General features: G+C 41.0%; 1 protein-coding gene across 5 annotated transcripts in view; it reads left to right on the plus strand.

Moving 5' to 3' along the window:
• Positions 1-14280: 14280 nt before the first annotated feature.
• Positions 14281-19461, plus strand: part of ATP2C1 (ATPase secretory pathway Ca2+ transporting 1) — a 104505-nt gene continuing 99324 nt past the window's right edge. For 2 of the 5 annotated variants that reach the window (XM_068545899.1, XM_068545901.1), the window contains exons 1-2: positions 14830-14918; positions 15180-15358. In XM_068545899.1, the coding sequence (XP_068402000.1) occupies positions 15346-15358 (13 nt within the window). In that variant the 5' untranslated portion in view covers positions 14830-14918; positions 15180-15345. Of the gene's footprint in view, positions 14475-14683; positions 14919-15179; positions 15359-19461 lie in introns of those variants that run through there. The other 3 variants (XM_068545900.1, XM_068545903.1, XM_068545902.1) reach the window with 3 other exon arrangements.

Here is a 19461-nt window from a genome sequence, read left to right on the forward strand (position 1 = left end):
TAAGACCACAGACCTCTTATCATGTTCTCTTTTTTAAGCATGAATCCTTTTTATAACAGTTAGAAAGTACACGTATAACATTTTTTCTTCCTTAAACTCAGAATAAAGCCTGGGGAAATTTAATATTCCTGGATTCAGCCTGTGACTTTGAGATAAGGATTCTTGGAGAGAAGCCTTTTAACTCAGAACAGAATCTGTTTGCAGCTATTGTTCAATTGACGTAAAGTATCTGGTTACCGGGCATGTTGCATAATGCATGACAGTGTAAACCAACCGTTTTAAGTGCTGACATTGAACTCCTTGGTAACAATGAAGAGTGAAGTAATTTGTTAATTTTTTTAGAAATCCCCTGAAACAATGCTTCTCAAGGCTGAATGATTCAACACTTTAGAGCTGAGATGCCGCTGAGGGTTGTCTGTGTGTGCTCATGCTGATAAGAATTCTGGAAGGAAACAGGAAAAAAACACATGTCATGTCCTCTTTAAGAGCTAGAAAAGCTGTGGGAAGAATTAGATTAAACCTCATGAGAGTCTGTGGGTGTGGAAAGTCACCAGCTACCTAATATTAACATAGCTTGCAACAGAATGCTGTTGCTAGAAATAGGACAGTCGCATCACTACCACTAAGCAATTTGCATTCGGCGGACCAGCCCCTGGATTCCTCCTGGCTCCTGCTGCCCTCTGGGCATTGCATTTCTGGATGCTTTTAGGGCGGCATTGGGACGTGGCTGTCTGCTTTCACCAAGAACTCTACCCAAAAGAGGAAGCAGCGCGGAGAAGGTCTGCTTTGTTTGCAGGAAAGTGGTCAAGCTACAAGCAAATCTCTAGGCATCTAAGGAATTGTGCAGCTTCTAGATTTCATGTGGTTTCTGACAGGGAGGGGCAAATAAGGCTCTTCGTGCTTTCCTCACCATGGATAATATGTTGCCTCAGTCAAGATTCTCTTATTTCAAAAAATATCCCCTCCATGCAATTAGAAAATATTTATCGATGCTGAGAAACCAAAGAGACGAAGAACAGGTACCATTTTGTTTACATTACCTTTAAGGTTAATGGGGGTTGGATTCTGGGTGTTGCCTTTATGTCACTTGGTGATTTATTTTCTGCTAGTGTACCTGTTTGTAGGCACAAGTCGGCACTTGCTTTCAGCTGTTCAGATTTGGCAGAGGAGCAAGCAGGCATGTGGGGGATTTATTTGAACTTGGAACATTTGGATCCTGAGATTAAGCTCAAATTCAGTTAAAAAAAAAACAAGCCAAAAAAAACCAAAACAGCAACCTCTTGCTTTCCTTTCCTCTGAATAGCTGGACTAAACTATCAGAGTAAAACTGTGTGGATTCCTTGAAAATTTTCTCAGGCATCAAATACAAATTTTTAAACTATTAATATCTCGACAAAGAATAATAGCAGGCCCTAGAAATACACTTGTCTTTTTGTATATATTTATGGCTATGTTAATATCACCAGGATTTGCCAAACAAAAAAACATTGTGTAGACTGTAAGTGTGATAGCCTTAAACAGATCACTAATGAGCTGTGAAGATCTTTCAGAAGTAATTAGTCACTTTTTTTGGTGGAAGTTAGGGGATGGAGCACTGCTGATTTTAGTCTTTTTAGCCAATCAAAAGTTAGAATTTCTAGTAGTAGACTAGCAAGTGGGAGTTTAAATATTAAAAAACCTGCTAAAATGTTTGATCACTTCTTTTTAAAAACCATGCATTCATTTTATTGTTTTGAGATTTATATCATTCTATCCCTTACAATCTATGAAAAAAGCATTTCTAAAAACTGCTTTTCTGAGTTGTACCAAATTGTAAGAAGAAGTAGCTGTATCTGATTCACTTAAATCTGGTGGTTCACTTAGGAAAAAGGATGGCAGTGGTAAAGGACAAATGTGTAGCCACATCGAAGACCCAAAGAGTCATAAATTGCGTGTGTATCATGCTTGTAACTAGAACTGCAAAACCTCATGGGAGACAGTAGCAGTGTCCTGTATTTGAACAAGATGCCCTACTTAATAAAACACTTCCAAGATGTGAAAGCAAAGGTCAGCAGACAGAAAATCCTCTAATGAGAGGTTTCCCAAAAAGTTGATGCATAATTTGGAAAATGAGAATTAATATTACTGTTTGAGGGGAAACTGCTCTTACTCAGTGCTTTAATGATATTACAAGTGATGGAAATTCAGACTGTGCTCACTAAGGGAGCTAGGCTGGTCCAGATTATCTCTTACTTAGGCAAGGTGTCGAGATTACAAGGAGATCTCCTGGTTTCCAAGTCTCAGCGCGTGCTTGCTTTTGAGGTGGAAAGCCAGAGACCCAGGTGCTTGTTCTGGATTGGCCACGCTGGCTAAGTCCATATCCACAGGCTCCTTCAGGCCTCATGATGGGGGGAGGGGAGGGAGTAACAGGGAGGGAGAAGAGGCTAAAATGATGGGGCTGGAACTGTGGAATATGGATTAAGTGATTTTTTCCCCCTTTTCTCAGTATTGTAAATTTTCAGAGATGTGACTATATTGCTTGTACAGTTTATTTTTTTAAGTTTATTTTTTAAATGTCACAAAATTCATACCAAAGACTATTAGAGTTTAACAGGATCCTCTGACTTGGACTGAATGGGTGGTCCCCTCCCCAGTTGACAACTAATGGACAAAATCAGAAAAATAACATATTCAATTCCTTTCTGAAACTGGTTAACAGCTCTGCAGCATAACGTCTCACAGAATTAGAGAAATGAGGTCAGAGTCAATCATGGCCAACCTTGGGAAGCTTGTTGGAACGTTAGAAAGGAGGTTAGTAATGCCTATAGTTTTAGGACCTGCACTGGCTGTCTCTAGTCCTTACATTCCCATGGGATGGATCCTCATTACAAAGGTACCGGGAAGGCAGACGTTGAGACTGTAAGAAGCCTTGCCCAAGGCCACCCAGCCAGAAAGTACTGAAGGCAAATTTGAACTCCCGTCTGCCTGGCTTTAAACTGGACCCATTTTACCACGCTTGATCTCTTAACAATCTAGTGACAGCAACAGAGCTTATACTGCCCTGCTATGGCTTCATCAACTTAAATCTCTTCTTCCACGTGTCCCACAGATGAGGGATCAGAAAGTACAGGATGACTAATTAATAGACAAGAGCTTGGGATGATCTGGTGCCTTGCTCTCTCTTGAATAGAAAACTTCTTTCTGAACAAGAAATAAGATCTAAGACCTGACCTGGCATGTCTTGCTTATTTAATGGTAAATCTGCTCAGGAGGAGAGTGGTCTTGGGGGCCAGAGGGCACGTACAATAGCTATATATAAAGATATATTTTTGGAATTAGACCTTTGAACTAGTATAATGTCATCTTCCAACAAAATTAATACACATAATTTTTTTTACTATCTCTCCATATTCTTGTTATCTGAAAATGCAATCATGTCACCATTGATGTCCTTGTATATAAATATGGATACAAATGTTGACCTAGCTAGGACTTAATACTGCGCTAACAGGGCTCTGCTTTGTCATCTTGTTTTGTGAAATTCCTTTGATGATTAAGCAAGTTTTTTTTGTGTATATTGTGTGTGGCGCATTTTTATAGGTGATGAAGATGTAAAAATGGATCAGGTGTAGTGTAACCCCTCTGTGATGCTTACAGTCTTAATTAGTAGAAAGAGCTGTACTCAAGTGTTTATAATATGAGGCAAAAACCATGCACTGCAGTCATAGCAGGTATTTCTGGCTCAAGACCTGCCCTGATAGTTTAAAATGAGGAGAGTGGTCTTTGGGGGTCAGGGGTTATGTTTAGTAGCTATACTTTAATTAAGGATTAGAACCAGATTTTGTTTTGGAGGCTGTTCTAAAGTTTCCCTTCAATGGCTTAAGAAGAGTTTTCCAGTTCAAACAGGATCACTGAAGTTTTATTTCTTGCTTTGTTTCTTAGTGAATGCTAACCTCAGTGCTGGGTTGTTAAATACGTATTTGGATTTAATTTGAACCTTAGAAACTTAGTTCTTCATTTTGGCTCTTATATCTGCTCTGAATAACAATATAAAAGTTAAGGACTCCCCTCACACACCCCCAAAAAGCTATGTTGAGATTTGGAATACTGCATAGGGTGTTGGGTTGCTGTTGCAGGCTTTCCTCTCTAGGTAAAATGATAGAAATTTTACTACAGCTTGGTTAAAGAAATGTTGAGTTTTCAGCTCCTTAAAGTAAGTGTGTTGGTTATATCTTGAGAGTATACCGAAGTTATCCATTTTTAAAAGCCTCTAAAAAAAGTCATGAAATGCTCAAATGACATCTCAGGGGAAAACTAAAGGCCTTTGCCCCATGTGCTTGGGTAGAGAAAAAGCTTTATTTCTTTAGAAGCAGAAGGAAGAAGATGATCCTTGTATAATTTAAGATAGAAGAGATTCTACCCCATTTCTGTGGAGGAATTTGCGTGATTATATATAGGTAACACTGACAGTTAAATTGCTGTGGTAACACGAAGCTGAACCTTAATATTTGTGACCATTAAATATGATACAAAAGTTGAACTATTTTATCATGGTAAATGCAATGGTCTACTCTATCTGAAGGGAGAAATTAAAAAACAAAACAGCTATTTTTTCACCAAAAAAGGTCTCCAACAGTTTTCTTCATGCCTGAGTCTGTTCGGGCTGCTGTAACAAAATATCATAGACTGGGTGGCTTAGAAACAACAGAAATTTATCTCTCACAGTTCTGGGGGCTGAAAGCCCAAGATCAAGGTGCCGGCAGATTTGATGCCTGGTGAGACCCACTTCCTGGTTTCAGATGCTGACGTCTAGGCTGTGTCCTCACATGGCAGAAGGGGAGGAGGGAGCTCTCCGGCTTCTCATTTACAAGGTCACTAATGCCACTCATGAGGGCTCTGTCCTCATGACCTGTCACCTACAAAGGCCCCTCTCCTAATACCATCACACCGGGGATTAGGATATCAACATACGAACCTGGGGGACACAAACATTCAGTCTGCAGCACTCCATAGCCTGTAAATGCCCAAGGATTGTAACTGGTGGCTTTCATGAAGATGAATGGCTTTCTGGTCACAGCACCCACTCTTCATACTCATCCCCTCTCCCAAACCTCTTCTCTATCTGAGAAAGGGTTCAGATAGAACCCTTTTGCACCTCCATCCATCCTGTTACTCGGGCAGAGAACTCGAGTCGTCTTTGGCACTTTCTGCTCCCTCGGTCAATATCTAATTTATCAGCAAATCCTTTCAATTTTATCCCGAAATATGCCTCCAATCATTCAGTCTACTTCTCCCTCTTGCCACCCTAGCCCAATAGGCCATCTCCCTTCTTGTCCGAAGTACTGTGATAGCCTTCTTGTTGGTCTCTCTCCAGCCACTGCTGTCCTGTCTAATGGGTTCTTCACACTGCAGCCGGCGGGGCAGGGGGGTCTTCTAGAGACAAACCTGACCATGAAACTCCCCAGACCCACGCTTCTGATCTTTCACTGGCTTCTACTTGTTTTTAGGATAAAGACAGAGTTCCCCATCACAGAGCGCTGTGCAGTGTGCAGTCCGGCCCGATGTGCTCTCCTGCTGCACACTTGCCTGGCCTCCCTCTGCTCTCTGCGCCCCAAATACAATACCCTTCTCCTCTCCCTGCTTCCCTGCCGCATCCTGGTCAGGGCCTTTGTCCCACTGCCCCCTCACTATCCTCTCCTAGTTAATACCTACTCTTCCTTCTGATCTTAATTCAGTATGAGGTCCCTGAGGGCAGCCTTTTCTGACTTTCCCACCTTGGTCCTCTCTCTCAATGGTACTTTGGAGGCACCTTATGCCTCTCTGTTGCTGTACTTATCCCAGTAGCAATTGTGCACCTATTTGTGGGACTATTTGATTCCCAGAATGTCCTGGAGGATAAGTAAAGTACCTGTTGGATGGAAGGCACTGAGAACAAGTTTGTGGAGTTAGCTCTCAGGGGCCAGGTGCTGTAGGTGGCAGTGGCGAGGGGACTAGGGGGTAATGAATGCTATTCTGAGACAGAGGTGTTTGAGGGAATCCTGAATGTTAGGCTCTGTGAGGAAGAAATTTAAGGGGTGATTTTTTTGTGTATGCATTTGTTTTTTGTGTGTTTCACAAGACACACAGGGCTAATTTGTAGAGAAAAATGGAGGTGCATTTGGGAGGTTCCAGAGGAAATAACCATAACTAATGGGCAGAACTGCAGGGGGAGGTTGTGATACAATAATAAGGATGGACTTTCTAAAAAGGAGAGGTAAAGAGATGGGCCACCTTTTGCAGAGGGCGGGGTATGTGACCCTCGTCAGGGGATGTTGTAGTGACAGTTTCTGCATCATGAAAGAGAAGACTGGATGACTCACAAGACCCCTTTCAGCCCCAAGATTCTGGTGCAGTGAGCAATAGAAAGATGGACGATTCAGACACCTTAGGAAAAAGAGCGGGCACAGTTGCAGCAGCTAGAGTTCACTTGTTTTATTCAGTTAGTGGTAAATACTCCACAATCTGAGCATGTTGCTCTGGAATCTAAGGCCAAAGAAGACAGAATCAAACGTCTTTGGAGATTCAGGTAGCATGTAATCCTCCATCAAGGAAGGGAAATATAGCTGCATCCAGAAAACACCTCAGGTGAAAAGCTTATGCACCAATGACTAGCTTTTCTGCTCCTGATCCACCACTGAACTACCTGTACCCATAGTTTTATAGGTTTTATAACCCTCTCCAGTATAAAGGTAAATAACTAAGTATACTTATGCAGTCATTGATGAACAGGTACACGGAGAAATTTCAGGTTATTTTGTGGCATTTTAATCGCTTTTTTTCCCTTAATATCAAAAACCTCTTTTACTTTCTTTTTTCCTGCATTTAGTGCTGACAACTAGTTGCTTATTACGGTCCCTTTTGAAGGTATTCCCCCCTTCCTGTCCATATTGTCACAGCTGTGAACTGTTAGACACTCCTGGGAGACACCTGGACCCTGAGTTAACTTCTGAGCTACCTCTAATCTTGTTATCTGCTTCTAAACTTTCCTAATCTACTGTGCTCAGATGTCTTTGAAACACAGGATGAATTGGATGAACACCAAAACCTTTGTCTTTGAAATAATTAACTACATTAACTCAAATGTAAAACCCTTTTTTGTGAACCATGGTGTAGCTTTTTATGCAGATTTCTAAATTTGCTATCCTATCCTATTTCTTACACAGTTTGTCTGTAACATTTTATTTGCTAACTTTTGTTCAGAATGGAAGATGACATATTTTCTCACCTTGTACAAATACTTCCACGTCTTAACAGAAAAAGGAATGAACTTCCCACATATGTTGTGCTGCTCAAAATTTGCTGTGAAGAGAGCAGGAAAGATGCTGGAATTATCTCTTTCCTATTCATCCTAAAGGCAGCATATTAGTAAGGTTATTTCAAGTAATACAACTTGGATTATACATTCAAGAATAAGGAATTTAAAATTTTTACTAAATGTCTTGTATGTGCCAGGCACTTGGCAATGTCCTTTATATACATTGTCATTTAATCTTCATAATAACCTTACAAAATTGGTGGTATTATCTCCACTTCATGGATAAGAAAACTGAAGTCTCAAGATGTAAGGTAACTTGGTACATAGCTTATACATGATGGCAGTAAGATTTTAGCTCCAGGTTTGCCTGTCTGACTCTACAGCCTGATTCATTGCCTCATACTGAGATATCTCCCATAGGTAGGGTCCCTTTCTCCCCTTCTTTCCCTTGCCTCCTCCCTTCTTTTCCTCCCTTTTTCCTTGGTGTGTTCTCATTAATTAAGGATAAAGGGGTTTTAAAAATAAAACCACCATAACTACTGTGCAGGAAAGACACCTTAAATCCTTTTAGGTGGAGATCCACGTTTTTGAAAGGTTTGAAGGTTATTCAATTTGGGGAAACTTCTTTTAAGAAAAAGAATGCAAAATTATAAATATTAAATTGGATACAAAGTGAAGACTTAGAATGAAGTCACAATAAATTACAAATTTGGGTGACAAATACAATAAATATCACAAAATCTAAAAAAAAAATAAGCATTTTTACTAATTCACGGATGCATCCTAAGGTGTCTTGTTCCTACATTTTTGGACTTCAGAGTCTTTAATCACCACTTTATATGAAAATGACTTTCTAATATTTTCTAAAGCGATAATTGAAAGATAATTCAGATACTCCTAGCATAGTTAATTTATACTTGGTTTTTATTAGCATCTAGAAAAGTTCTATAGACTAGCTTCTGGCTGTTTCTCTTTTACCAGCCATACACTTCAGGTGCTGGGCACCACTGGACACATTTATATAAAGATTTCAGGCCTTGTGATTTAGTACAGTAGGTAGTGGGAATATTCCTGGATGTCCTTTCTCTACGAGGACAGCTAGCATTGACCTAACCATACACAGACATGACTACAAATCACCTTTATATATCACTAAATACAAATAAAATCTAAATGTATCCCCATCTCAACTTCCTTTAAGCCAGATCCAGAATTTTGCCCTTGGCTGTTCCAGTGCTACATAATAGGAGAAGTGTGAAGGGGGAAAAGTCAGCAAAAAAGAGTACTCTATAATCAACTGCAGTTAAAATATCTTTTGCAAATTTTACCAAACCATGAGACCATTGCTAGGGTCTCTTTTAGGACCTTAAAAGGGGCATCTGCAAGTGAGGGGCCCTGAAACTTAATTTTCCTTGGTTTCCAAGAAAATCCAGCTCTGGAAGAATGGTATAACAAACAAACAACAAACAAACAGAAAGGTGTTTTGCTACAATATGCAAGAGTCCATGCCATAGGGTGGCTTCCAAAGTAATGAATGAGATCCTGTTCTGAGCAGCTTGAGCTCCCAAACCCATTGAATGAAGCAGAGGATATTCTTTCCGTGTATTTTGTTCTATAGTAAATAGTACCATGGAGATGAAGATGTTCTGGTACTGCTAAAACTCAAAGGTCCCCCACCCCCATTCCCATTTATATTTACAAAAGACATTATTTGTAATGGGATTATTTGCAAATACAATAGATCTCAAAACTCCTATATTGGTCTAATTAATATTAAATACACCATTTACTATCCTTCCAAGCAGGCCAGTTAACACACAGAGAGAAAGAGCATGTTAATGCTGTTAAAGACTACACAGTAGAAAAATTATAGCAGCACTAAAGACTTTAAGATTTCACTGAGATGTAATCAAGCTTTTGTAAACTCATCTGTTATTAGCAATTATAACATAGTTACTATAACTTGTCTCTGGATAAAATCACCTTTATGTTGGATTTCTTTACTGAATTGTTCTCACTGGTAATGTATTTGAATAACCAGATTTCTTGTGTACATTTTCCTTTTAGTGGAAACTCTTGATTCATCTTACTCCTCTTCCTTTGTTCTATGAGTAACTGTCCTTATAATTGTGTCCTGTACCGTTTACCCTGCTATAATATTTACCACTAAACTGGACTATGACCTATATGTACATCTCAAAATAAGTAAAGCATATTATAGAAGTATTTTGGTCTTATATAATGAGTGCATAATCAAATTGTTTAAAGTGATTGATTAGTGTAAAATCCTATTTCACTAATGTTGAAATACTACCCTCTGCCCAACATATAATTTTTGTATAACGCACTTAAAATTTTTTTTTATACCTTCTGAAACGTTACACAGCTTGTTGTTTTGTTTTTGAGGGATGAAACTGTTTCTCTGAGGAATACACTGTTTCAAGAGAATGGCAGTTTTTATTTATGAAGCTTCCCCCTCCCCCCCTTCTTTCATCGAACTGGTGCTGCTAAAGCCTGATACACCTGGTCAAAGAAGCATTGTTCCAAAGGTCCTGAGCTGATATAGGAAAACAAAGGCTGACTTCATAGCTGGGAACATAACCATAGCTCCACTGCCACTGCACTGCACTTTTGTTCTCTTCTCTTCCAGCATGGCTATGTGGATGTGATGCTCAGAGTCACTTAAGAGGGGAGAAGTATGATCTCTTTATGGTCTTAATGCCCTTTCCCTGGGTCTTTTAAAATAACTGGTCTTAAGCCAACAGGTGACTACTCAAAGTTCAAAGCCCTTTATGATTTAAGAACGCTGGGAGCTTTAAAATTCTGATATACGTTCTCAGTCATTCTTCAGAATTGAGGACTATTAGCACAATCAAAATATTTTTACATGAAAGTTTTATGTTTCTTGTAAATCAGCGCTTAAACTTTAGCACCTGAAGTACGAAACTACAGAATGCAGGGCGCTACCCGCAGAGTTGCTAATTCAGTAGGTCTGAGGTGGAGCCCCAAATCTGCATTTCTAAAAAGTACTAAGGTGGCAGGGATCATAGTTTGAGAACTACTGATGAAGATCATTTGATGATGCATATTTTCAAAATCAAAGCTGACAGGGTTTGCTGTACCTTCTCAAGAATAGCGCATGTGCCCTTTAGAAGATGGAGAGTCGTTGCTAAAGCCAGGGGGATAGTGATGATGACTTACAGCTTCACAGGTCCTTATTGACCATTTCCTGCCCACAGCTGCCCCAGCCCGAGTAGCATGACACAATGCTTAGTAATGCAAGAAATCATTAAAGTGTCTTTGCTATAAGAATATAACTGAAAATGTTCTTATCTTTTTACTTCTTTTGTAGCTGTTTACTGATTAAACTGATGCAGCAACTGACAATTTTAAGTGTTGATTTAAATTATGGAATATAAAAAAGGTATAATAGTTGTTATGTCCTCCCTACTATCTAAAGCCATTATGAGGTCTTAACATTAAGACCTTAGTCGTCTTGTCTAAGAAGAGTAGATGCCGTGGCCCCTAAGGAAATAAGTCAAGACTGTGCTGGGAATTAGTTTTTGACTTTGTCAGGCATTGAGATGCATGCTATCAAAATCCAAAGCACAAGCTCAGCTGAAATTTCCTACTTGCATAGAAGCAGCCACCTCAACATTGTTAACTTTTAATTTCAAATGGTTACCTGAGTTCAAAATCCAAGTCTGAAATTTCATCTGTTCTGGGCAGTGCTCAGTATTTAACACTTCTTGCAATGATTAGTACTTATTCCCGTTCAGATCGAGTTGTCCTAGCTAACCCCTTTGGAGATGTGAGTTCATTTTTAAACCTTTGAAAATCCCTTAATTTTTCTTTGCTTTATAGGAAAGTAGCAGCTCATATTTTAGTTTGATCATAGAAAGCTCTTGCTTTCTAAGCAAAGTTGGGATTATGTTTATTCATTCAACAACAGATTTTTTTTATGATGACCATTTTCCAGATTACACATTTATTCAATAGGTCTTATATATTTACTATAGACAAAATATTTTGGGACCAGAGATGAATTATGCCAATTTGGAAACTGGACAGAATAGCTTTTAAATGGGTTCATTTTTATCTCAAATCTTGGGGTATATGTAATATGGAATATTCTATGTCTATTTTCCATGGAAATAATGAAGTGCAGAGTTGGCTCTTGGACATGAACTCACACTCACTTTTCCTCCTTCCCTTTCTTACCCTCACTCACCTGCACCCCTGACCTGCCCACATCTCCAACCCAGAAGATTGGTAGTACTACATACCAAAGATCCCAAATATCACTGCATGCTCAGAATCCTTGAACGGGGAAACTGAGTCATACTTGGAATAAACTTCTTTAAAAATAAAAAGAATATACTTTAAATTTCCTAGTTTCTTCTGCTCATTTTTGATCCCATCTGATTTTTATTCTTGCTTCCAGTTTTTACTCTTCCACTACTGCTAAGACATAGAACCAAGAAGATGTATAGCAATTCTGGCAGGTGGTTGTTATGACACTCATTTCATAGGACACTTCTTGCAATAAGACTGTATTTCCCCAGACTTGACCCGTAGCAGGTCCCTTATAAGAAGAAAAATACTTTTGTTCTGTTGGAGTAGGTTGACTTACAAAATGAAGAATTGTCTTTATATGCTTTTAGAATATTCTACTTAAAATAGTCCACTTAAAATATGACAACTTTTTTTAGAATATTCCACTTAAAATATGACTTTTTTTCTTCTAGCAGCTATGTAAAATTCCTTAATTATTAACCTTTGGTACTTAAAACAATGTTAAAAGAGTCTTTAAGACATTGAGGAAAGATTTAAAATAACATTTTCTAAGTTAATTTTTAAATCCTAAAGGCCACATATATCTTTATCATCCAGGTTTCTAAAAATGCCAGCTATCAAATTTGATATTAAAACAGGATGCCTCACAACCTTTGTGTAATAAGGCACAGTATAAATAAAATTAGAACATCACGTCTGTCCTTCCTTAATCTTCCCTATTTGTAATATTTCCCTAAGCAGATACCTGACAAATTTCCCCACTATTGCTCACGTGTGTCCACTTTTCGCATCAGATATATTTAATTTTGCAGGTTAAATATTCAGAACAAAATGGGAGTAAAGATTTTTAGAGCATTGATTTCTAAAGAATTAAGAGGAAACTTGAACATAATACATTTCGTTGCCATCAATCTCATTCTACCTCGTAATAGTCCATGCTTTTGCTTATTTCTCCGTATGATAATCTTACACTTTTATAGCACTTATAATTCACAACCTGTCCTCATTTTATCAGGTCCTCACAACGATCTTTTGAGGGAGAAAGGGTAGTTGTTATGCCCAGATCTATATATATTCTCATAACATATGTGTATGTATATATGTGAATGTGTGTACACACATATATGTTTGTATGTGTATGTAATGCAGTGTACCTATATTTTAGTCCTCTTTCCCTGAGATGAGGAAGTGAAGATTGCTACACAAGTTTCATGGTGGGTCAGCTGGTCAGAGAAGGAAATCCTGGGAGAAGGAAGATTTCTGAAGCTTGTGGCCCAAGCATTCCTCACTGCTCTGGCTTGAATATTGTTAATAAATGCTGCCTTTCATATACATAGGAAGTCAAAGTTGGTGCTACTGATATTGGCTAGCTTGGTGGAGGAGCTAGCTTGGTACAGGCATAGAACAGAAGACCACTCTGCAGAGATATGTTGATGAAGCTTAAGGATCAGCTAAGTGGTTGAAAGCTATCCTTTACGGGTTTTGCTGCTCCAGTGCCTTGGAATTTGTGAGATGACGCATGAAGTATGTAACAATTCTTCTTAACAAAGCTGGTGTTATCCAGTTTCTTTTTCGGCTTGGCAATAGGAATAATGACTTTCACAATTTAGGCAACCAAAGAGTAAAATTCTAGTGTAAGTTACTTTAGATATAAGCAATGGAGTGATAAATCTTGGGGGGTGGGTAATTAGGAATTCAGTGTCAATGCAGGAGTATTGCAGTTCACAACAGATAATTCTGAAAAGTTGCCGGAGATAAAATGTTTGAGCTCATTAAAGCAATCCAATAGAAAATTACCCTCTATTTTGTAAGATCAAATGTTAATAACAAATAACGTCTATATCTATACATTTCCTACTTTAGATGCTTTCTTGTGTTTTTAATGTGATGCTGTGGTGGTGTCAAGGTCCAGTAAGTATAGTAATAATCATTACAAATTGATTACAACACTGAGCAAGAGATAGCACATTCACTGTTGTACCAATCATAGCCTTATGTGTGTCACCACTAAGTAGACAAAAATCATTAAGCATGAAAGCCAAAGGTGGTCATATACATAGTAACTACGAGACTTAAAATGTTTCATCTTGATTTTTATGGTTTCACTTCTGAAATTTAAAAGTGACCTTGCCGAATAAAATCTCAATGTTTCTTCAATCAAGAAACCTGCCCAGGATTTTTGATCCTAGACTAGTTCCACTTAACCTGGGCCAAAGAGAACAGGTAACCCGGTCCGTTTGTTATCCTGTCCCCTGAGTTCTTTGCAGGATGCGCTGGAACTCAGCAGGTGTAGACATGCCCTCTAGTGGATCTGGGTGCGCAACGACTTAGGTTCAACGTCTGCTGTGTCTGGCTTGACAAGGATTATTAAACTCAATCGTCCATCAAAAGTGACCTGTTGGGGGTCTGGATTAGGTGCTGAGCAAGTGAAAAGTTCAAGTGGCAAAAGAGAACCTGCGGCTGAAGGTAATGCCCGTTCTTCAGCTTCCATATGGGGACACGAGGCTTTCAATTGTTCCAGCCTCTCGGGTTGCACACTTGAACGGATGCGAAGCCCTCCCCTGAGCTCTCGGAGCTCTTGGCTCTCTTTGCACGCGGGCGCTGAGGCAAACCCCCATCGTGATGGAACTTTGGGAAGTGGCCCCGCGGGGCCCCGCCCCGCGGTCAGCGCAGAGCAGCCGTGACTGGCTTGCAAGTGAAGCCGCGGGGTCCCCGCGTCGCCCGCCCAGATTGTGACGGCCGCCCAGCGGGAGCGGCTTCCCACCGCATCGTCGGGGCGCTCAGACACTTCGGGGGCCCAGAACATGGCTGCGCCTGCCCGCTCGGTCCGGGCCAGCGGCTGCTTCCTGAGGGCGCGCGGCCGGCGCGGGGGAGCTGGCAGCTCTCCCACGCTTGCGCCCGGCGGGTGGGTAGAAACGCCGGTCACGTCTCCGGGGTGGCCAAGGGGCCGCCGTAGGGGCAGGTGGGGCCGGGGCCAGCGCCCCCAGCCAGAGCACCTCGGGGCGGGCGGTCAGGCTCCGCTCATTTCCGCCGTCCGTGCCCGGGCGTGCATGTGCGCCTGCGCGCGCGCCCCTCGCGGCGGAAGTGGTGGCGACAAAGCTCGGTCCCCCTGGGCCCGGGCGTGCGGGGCGGGCCCGGGGTGCGGGGCGCGCCGGGGCGGCGGGCGGTGGGGAGGGCGGAACCCAGGAGGCGGAGGCGGGAGCAGACCAGCACAGCCGCACCGAGCCGCCCGAGGCCAGTCCCCTCACCTGCTGCCCTTCCCGCCCCGCCCGCCCGGTTGCCGCCCCCACGCCGGGAGAGGCGCCCGTCTAGCGCCGCCGCTCGGCGAGCCGCTCCCGCGAGCCCGCGGGTGAGTCCCCCGCAGCCCAGAAAATGGGTCTGGGGCTTTGTGGGGGTGCCCGGATTACCTCTTGTCCCCCGTTTCTAGAAACTTCCAGGTCTTGGGGGCGTCCGGGGTACGCGGCTGGGGGCGTCTCCGGGGCGCTGCCCCGCCCCACCGGCGTGAGTCGGGGGATGCGGGCAGCCAGGGGGCGGGCGCGGGGCCTGGGGGGCGGTGGGCGGCGGTCCTTCCCCGCACCCGTCAGCGCCGCTTCTCCGGTTTCTTTTGCAGATGCTGCTGCTAGGGGTGGTGGGCGCAGCCGCGGGTCGTGTGGCCGGGAGCGGGGGTGACGGCCTGGGATTCCGGGGGCCTCTCTTGCCCTCCTCTCCTCTCTCTTCCCAGTGTGGCCGTGGCTGACACTAAAGACTTTGTAGCCATCAACCCAAGTGCAGTTTCGATGGAAGATGAAGGTAAAGGCCCCCGGCAGGCGGGTTGCAGCGCGGAGTTGAGGGTGTGGTGGTTGGCTTTTAAGTTGTCTGTCTTTCGCCACCTTTTTAATTCTCTGATTTTATTTTTTCCTTTGTGAAGTGTCCAAGGAATTGCTTTCCTAGGATATCTAGCTTTTATTTTGGTAACATAGGGCGTTTCGGAAATTAAGGTTCTGTAGGGTGACTGAGCTTGATTCTGCTTTCCCGAGGAACCTGCTTCTTTAGCTTAGGGGATGGAAGGGAAGTTTTCATTTCAGATGGCATCTCTGCATGTTTCCATAGTCTCTGAGAGAGGAATCAACTCCAGGGGAAGTGGAGATGGGGAGGGAAGGCTCTGCATTGCATCCCTGTATATTTGCATATCAAGCTTTGATTTGGTGTAACTGGATTCGTTTATAAGAAAGAAAACGATTTTTTATTAAATGCAGCTTTGGGGAAAAAAAATTCGTTGTTTTTCAGTTCACAAAAATCAATTCTGATTTTAACGAAATATTATGAGGTGATTTCCTTTCTTAAAGTTCCTCCTCATTTCAAAACATGCTTTGGGAGGTTGACAGTGGAACCTGTTTGTCCACTGTATGCTGCACGTGCACTGGATTATCATTCACATGTTACTTGATTCCTTTGGCCTTATAAAAAATTTAATGCTTTTCATACACTGATTATTTTTTAAAAGCATTGAACAACTCTGAATCAATGTTGTTGTTTTTCCCCTCCTGAACCAAGCACACTTATTCTTTGGACTGACTTCTGACTTGTGTGTGATAATCTTTTTTCATTTATTCCTTTTTTTTTTTTTTTTGAGTGGGGCTGTAAGTTGCTATGAAAGATATTTACAAATTACATTTTGTTTTCATGTATCTTTGGTTTTTAAAATCTATATCTGGTACAAAGGAGCTGCAGTTGGGCTTGCTGGCTGCTTTCTAATTTGTTTTTCTGTTGTTGAAAATGTAAGCTTGATTGTCCTAAGTAGGACTAGTTATTTTAAACTAGACTTTTCTTATATGCGATAATCTGTTTTGCTATCTGAGACCCCTGGGATATGAGGGAAATATGATGAGAGGCATGATTATCTTGCTTAATTTTACTCTGGATGGATAATTTGTGGAAGACATTTTCTGAAATACTCATGTATATAACTGCAGCGGACTTTTACTGTCTAACTGGATCTTTAGAAACAGCATTCGAAAGCAATGATTTTTGTCTGGTGGTATGGAAAATCAGTTTTCTGAGGTTTTTTCTACTTTGTCTTTTAGTTTATAGATTTAAGGAAGGCAGATCCTTTCTGTAAAAGAGACAAAGGATATTAAATGCCTTCATATACCTGTTTCTTGGTAGTTGAATCTTAAATAACATGTTAAACTTGAGCTTCGGATTTTAGAATGTTACCAGATTTAAGAGTGTAGCCTAAAGTCAGTGGATTGTTGGATGTTGCTTTTCTGTTTCTTGATCTCTTAGGAAAAGGAGCATGACTAATAAAGCTGACTGTCATTGTCTGTTCAGGTGGGAGGGAGTGGTTGTGAGATGGGAGCATGGTGCACGCTTATGTCTGAGTCTCTGTACTCTATGGCCAAATAATGATTTGGCCTCATAGTAAAAGATTATACAATTCTTAAAAACTAGTGGAGGTTTTCTGCCTCATAATGATCGAGGCCATTTTTGTCGGTTTCTCATTACCATAACACTTCTTTTTCTTTTCTTAAACATTTTTAAGAACTTGTATATAGCCTAGAAATTTTCAAAACCAATTGGCCATTTTGAAATACATAGATTACTGTCGCTTTCCTTTTTACAGTTAGTATTCTCTTTTATATGAGATATAGTAACATCTTAGGGGTGTGAAACAAAAACAGACTGGAATTATACCTTAACCACTAAAAGTTGTGTGATTTTAAGCAAATTAACCTTTCTAAGCCTCTGTTTCCTCATCTATAAATCGGGATTGATAATACTTAGCTTACATAGTTAGGAGGGTTAAATGAGAAACTGTATAAATTCTCTTGGGAGAGAGGATGGCTAGCATTTAAGAGCATGCACTGTGGAACCAGGCAACTTGATTTGAATGTTGGATCCCCACTTACCATCATTTGGCCTTGGGCACATTAGTAAAGCGTTTTGTGCTTCAGTTTCTTTATCTGTGAAATAAAGATACTGGTAGAACCTACCTTATTAGTAGCATTTAGGTTGTTAGCATTTAGAATAGTATCTGGCATATATAGTAGTGCTCAATAAATGTTAATTGTAAATAGCCTAGCCCAGTGTTTGCATACTAATATGCCACCTGCCATTAATGTTGTTATGACATTGAATGTTTTTTTGGTTAATAAATTTATTTATTTATTTATTTAGGGCTGCATTGGGTCTTTGTTGCTGCGCGGGCTTTTCTCTAGTTGCAGTGAGTGGGGGCTGCTCTTCGTTGCGGTGCGTGGGCTTTTCGTTGCGGTGGCTTCTCTTGTTGTGGAGCACGGGCTCTAGGCGCACGGGCTTCAGTAGCTGTGGCCTGCGGGCTCTAGAGCGCAGGCTCACTGGTTGTGGTGCATGGGCTTAGTTGCTCCGTGGCATGTGGGATCTTCCCGGACCAGGGCTTGAAGCCGTGTCTCCTGCATTGGGAGGTAGATTCTTAACCACTGCGCCACCAGGGAAGCCCATGACATTGAATGTTGAAAGGGGGTACAGTAGTGGCCAAAATGCTCTGTGTGACGTTTTCATTATTAGTTAGGGAGTGGGTGGAGTTAAGTGCAGAATTTTCTGTAGTGTAAGGCTTTAAGCCCATAGAGAAGTTGGGGCTCTACCAACAAACCAGAGGACAGTGTAGAAAGAGACAGGCTTGGATTTGAATCTGAATAGGTAATTTTTTTCCTCTCCTAAATATCTCATGAGTTACTATGTTTCTAAGCTTTTTTAGCTGCTGAGTTTTCCCATCTGGAAATGGGATAGTGGCCTCTTTTGGAGGGTGGGTGTGAGGAAAGAATGAAGCCTGGTATGTAAAGTGCTGAGAAGGATGGTTGATGCACAGTTAGCCTGCTGAGTGACTGAGTGATTGCTGCTGTTCCCCGGAAACAGAGACTCCTCCAGTAGGTGTGTAGGTAAGTTCCGCCTACCTCTAGGTGTGCATAGGATGGAATTGCTAGTGGCCCTGGGAGCGGGAGCCCGGAGGTCCTTAGGGAGTGTGCCGTGTCTACAACTTCGTCCATGTGGCTCCTTTCAGCCACGGTGCTTATTTCTTTTGGTGCTTCAGTTTCAGTTCTTCTGGACCTTTCTCCCATGGCCCATTTAAACTTTCTCGGCAAACCTTGATCAATTTTTAGCCTTAGCCTCCAGGATGCATCATGAATACTTAGAGTCAGTCACTAGAAGTATCTGAAGTATTAGTTTCCTGGAATTTCAGGGACTGGTTCTAGACTTCCATTCATGGGTTAGGATTTTATCCACATCCTTTGGAACTCCTTTTTGCATGTTTATCACAGATCTAAACAGATACCATTTAGGAATTGGAGATGCACAAGTAAATGGCTCTTTTTCTGATTTTTAAAAAATTAATCATTTGTATGTTTAAAGGGATGGCTTATTAGAAAAGATATTTCTAGCTGGAGAAATTTGCAAATAATTTCTCCTTCCCAGTAATGGATTTTTTTCTTTGGAATAAATTTGGTCTGTTTCATAGAAAAACCACTATAAATTTAATGCACGTGAAACTATTTAACATAGCCTTAAATATAGAAATATAATAATCTTCAAGATTTTAGGACATGCTTAATTTAAGGTTAGAAGCATGGCTAATCCATCTAGAATAAATTCCCCTGATCTTTTTGGATAGCATTTGAAAATGATAGTATGTTTCTTTACACTTTACTTTTTAAAATAGTTTATTATTCAAGTTCAAATTGTTAGTCACTAGAAATACGTTAAGAAAAGATTATGTTAGGATAGTTGGAGGAACTGTAAGGAAAAAAGGATGGGAAACCATATTAATTGTATTTCTTCAACTAAGAATAAGAAACCCGGTTATAAAAATATTTTATATCTTTAGGTGTGGAAAATATTTATAATGTTTGCAGTTTTGTTGATAAAATAACATTCTTAAT

Source organism: Eschrichtius robustus, chromosome 6, assembly GCF_028021215.1.
Source record: "Eschrichtius robustus isolate mEscRob2 chromosome 6, mEscRob2.pri, whole genome shotgun sequence".
NCBI lineage: Eukaryota > Metazoa > Chordata > Mammalia > Artiodactyla > Eschrichtiidae > Eschrichtius > Eschrichtius robustus.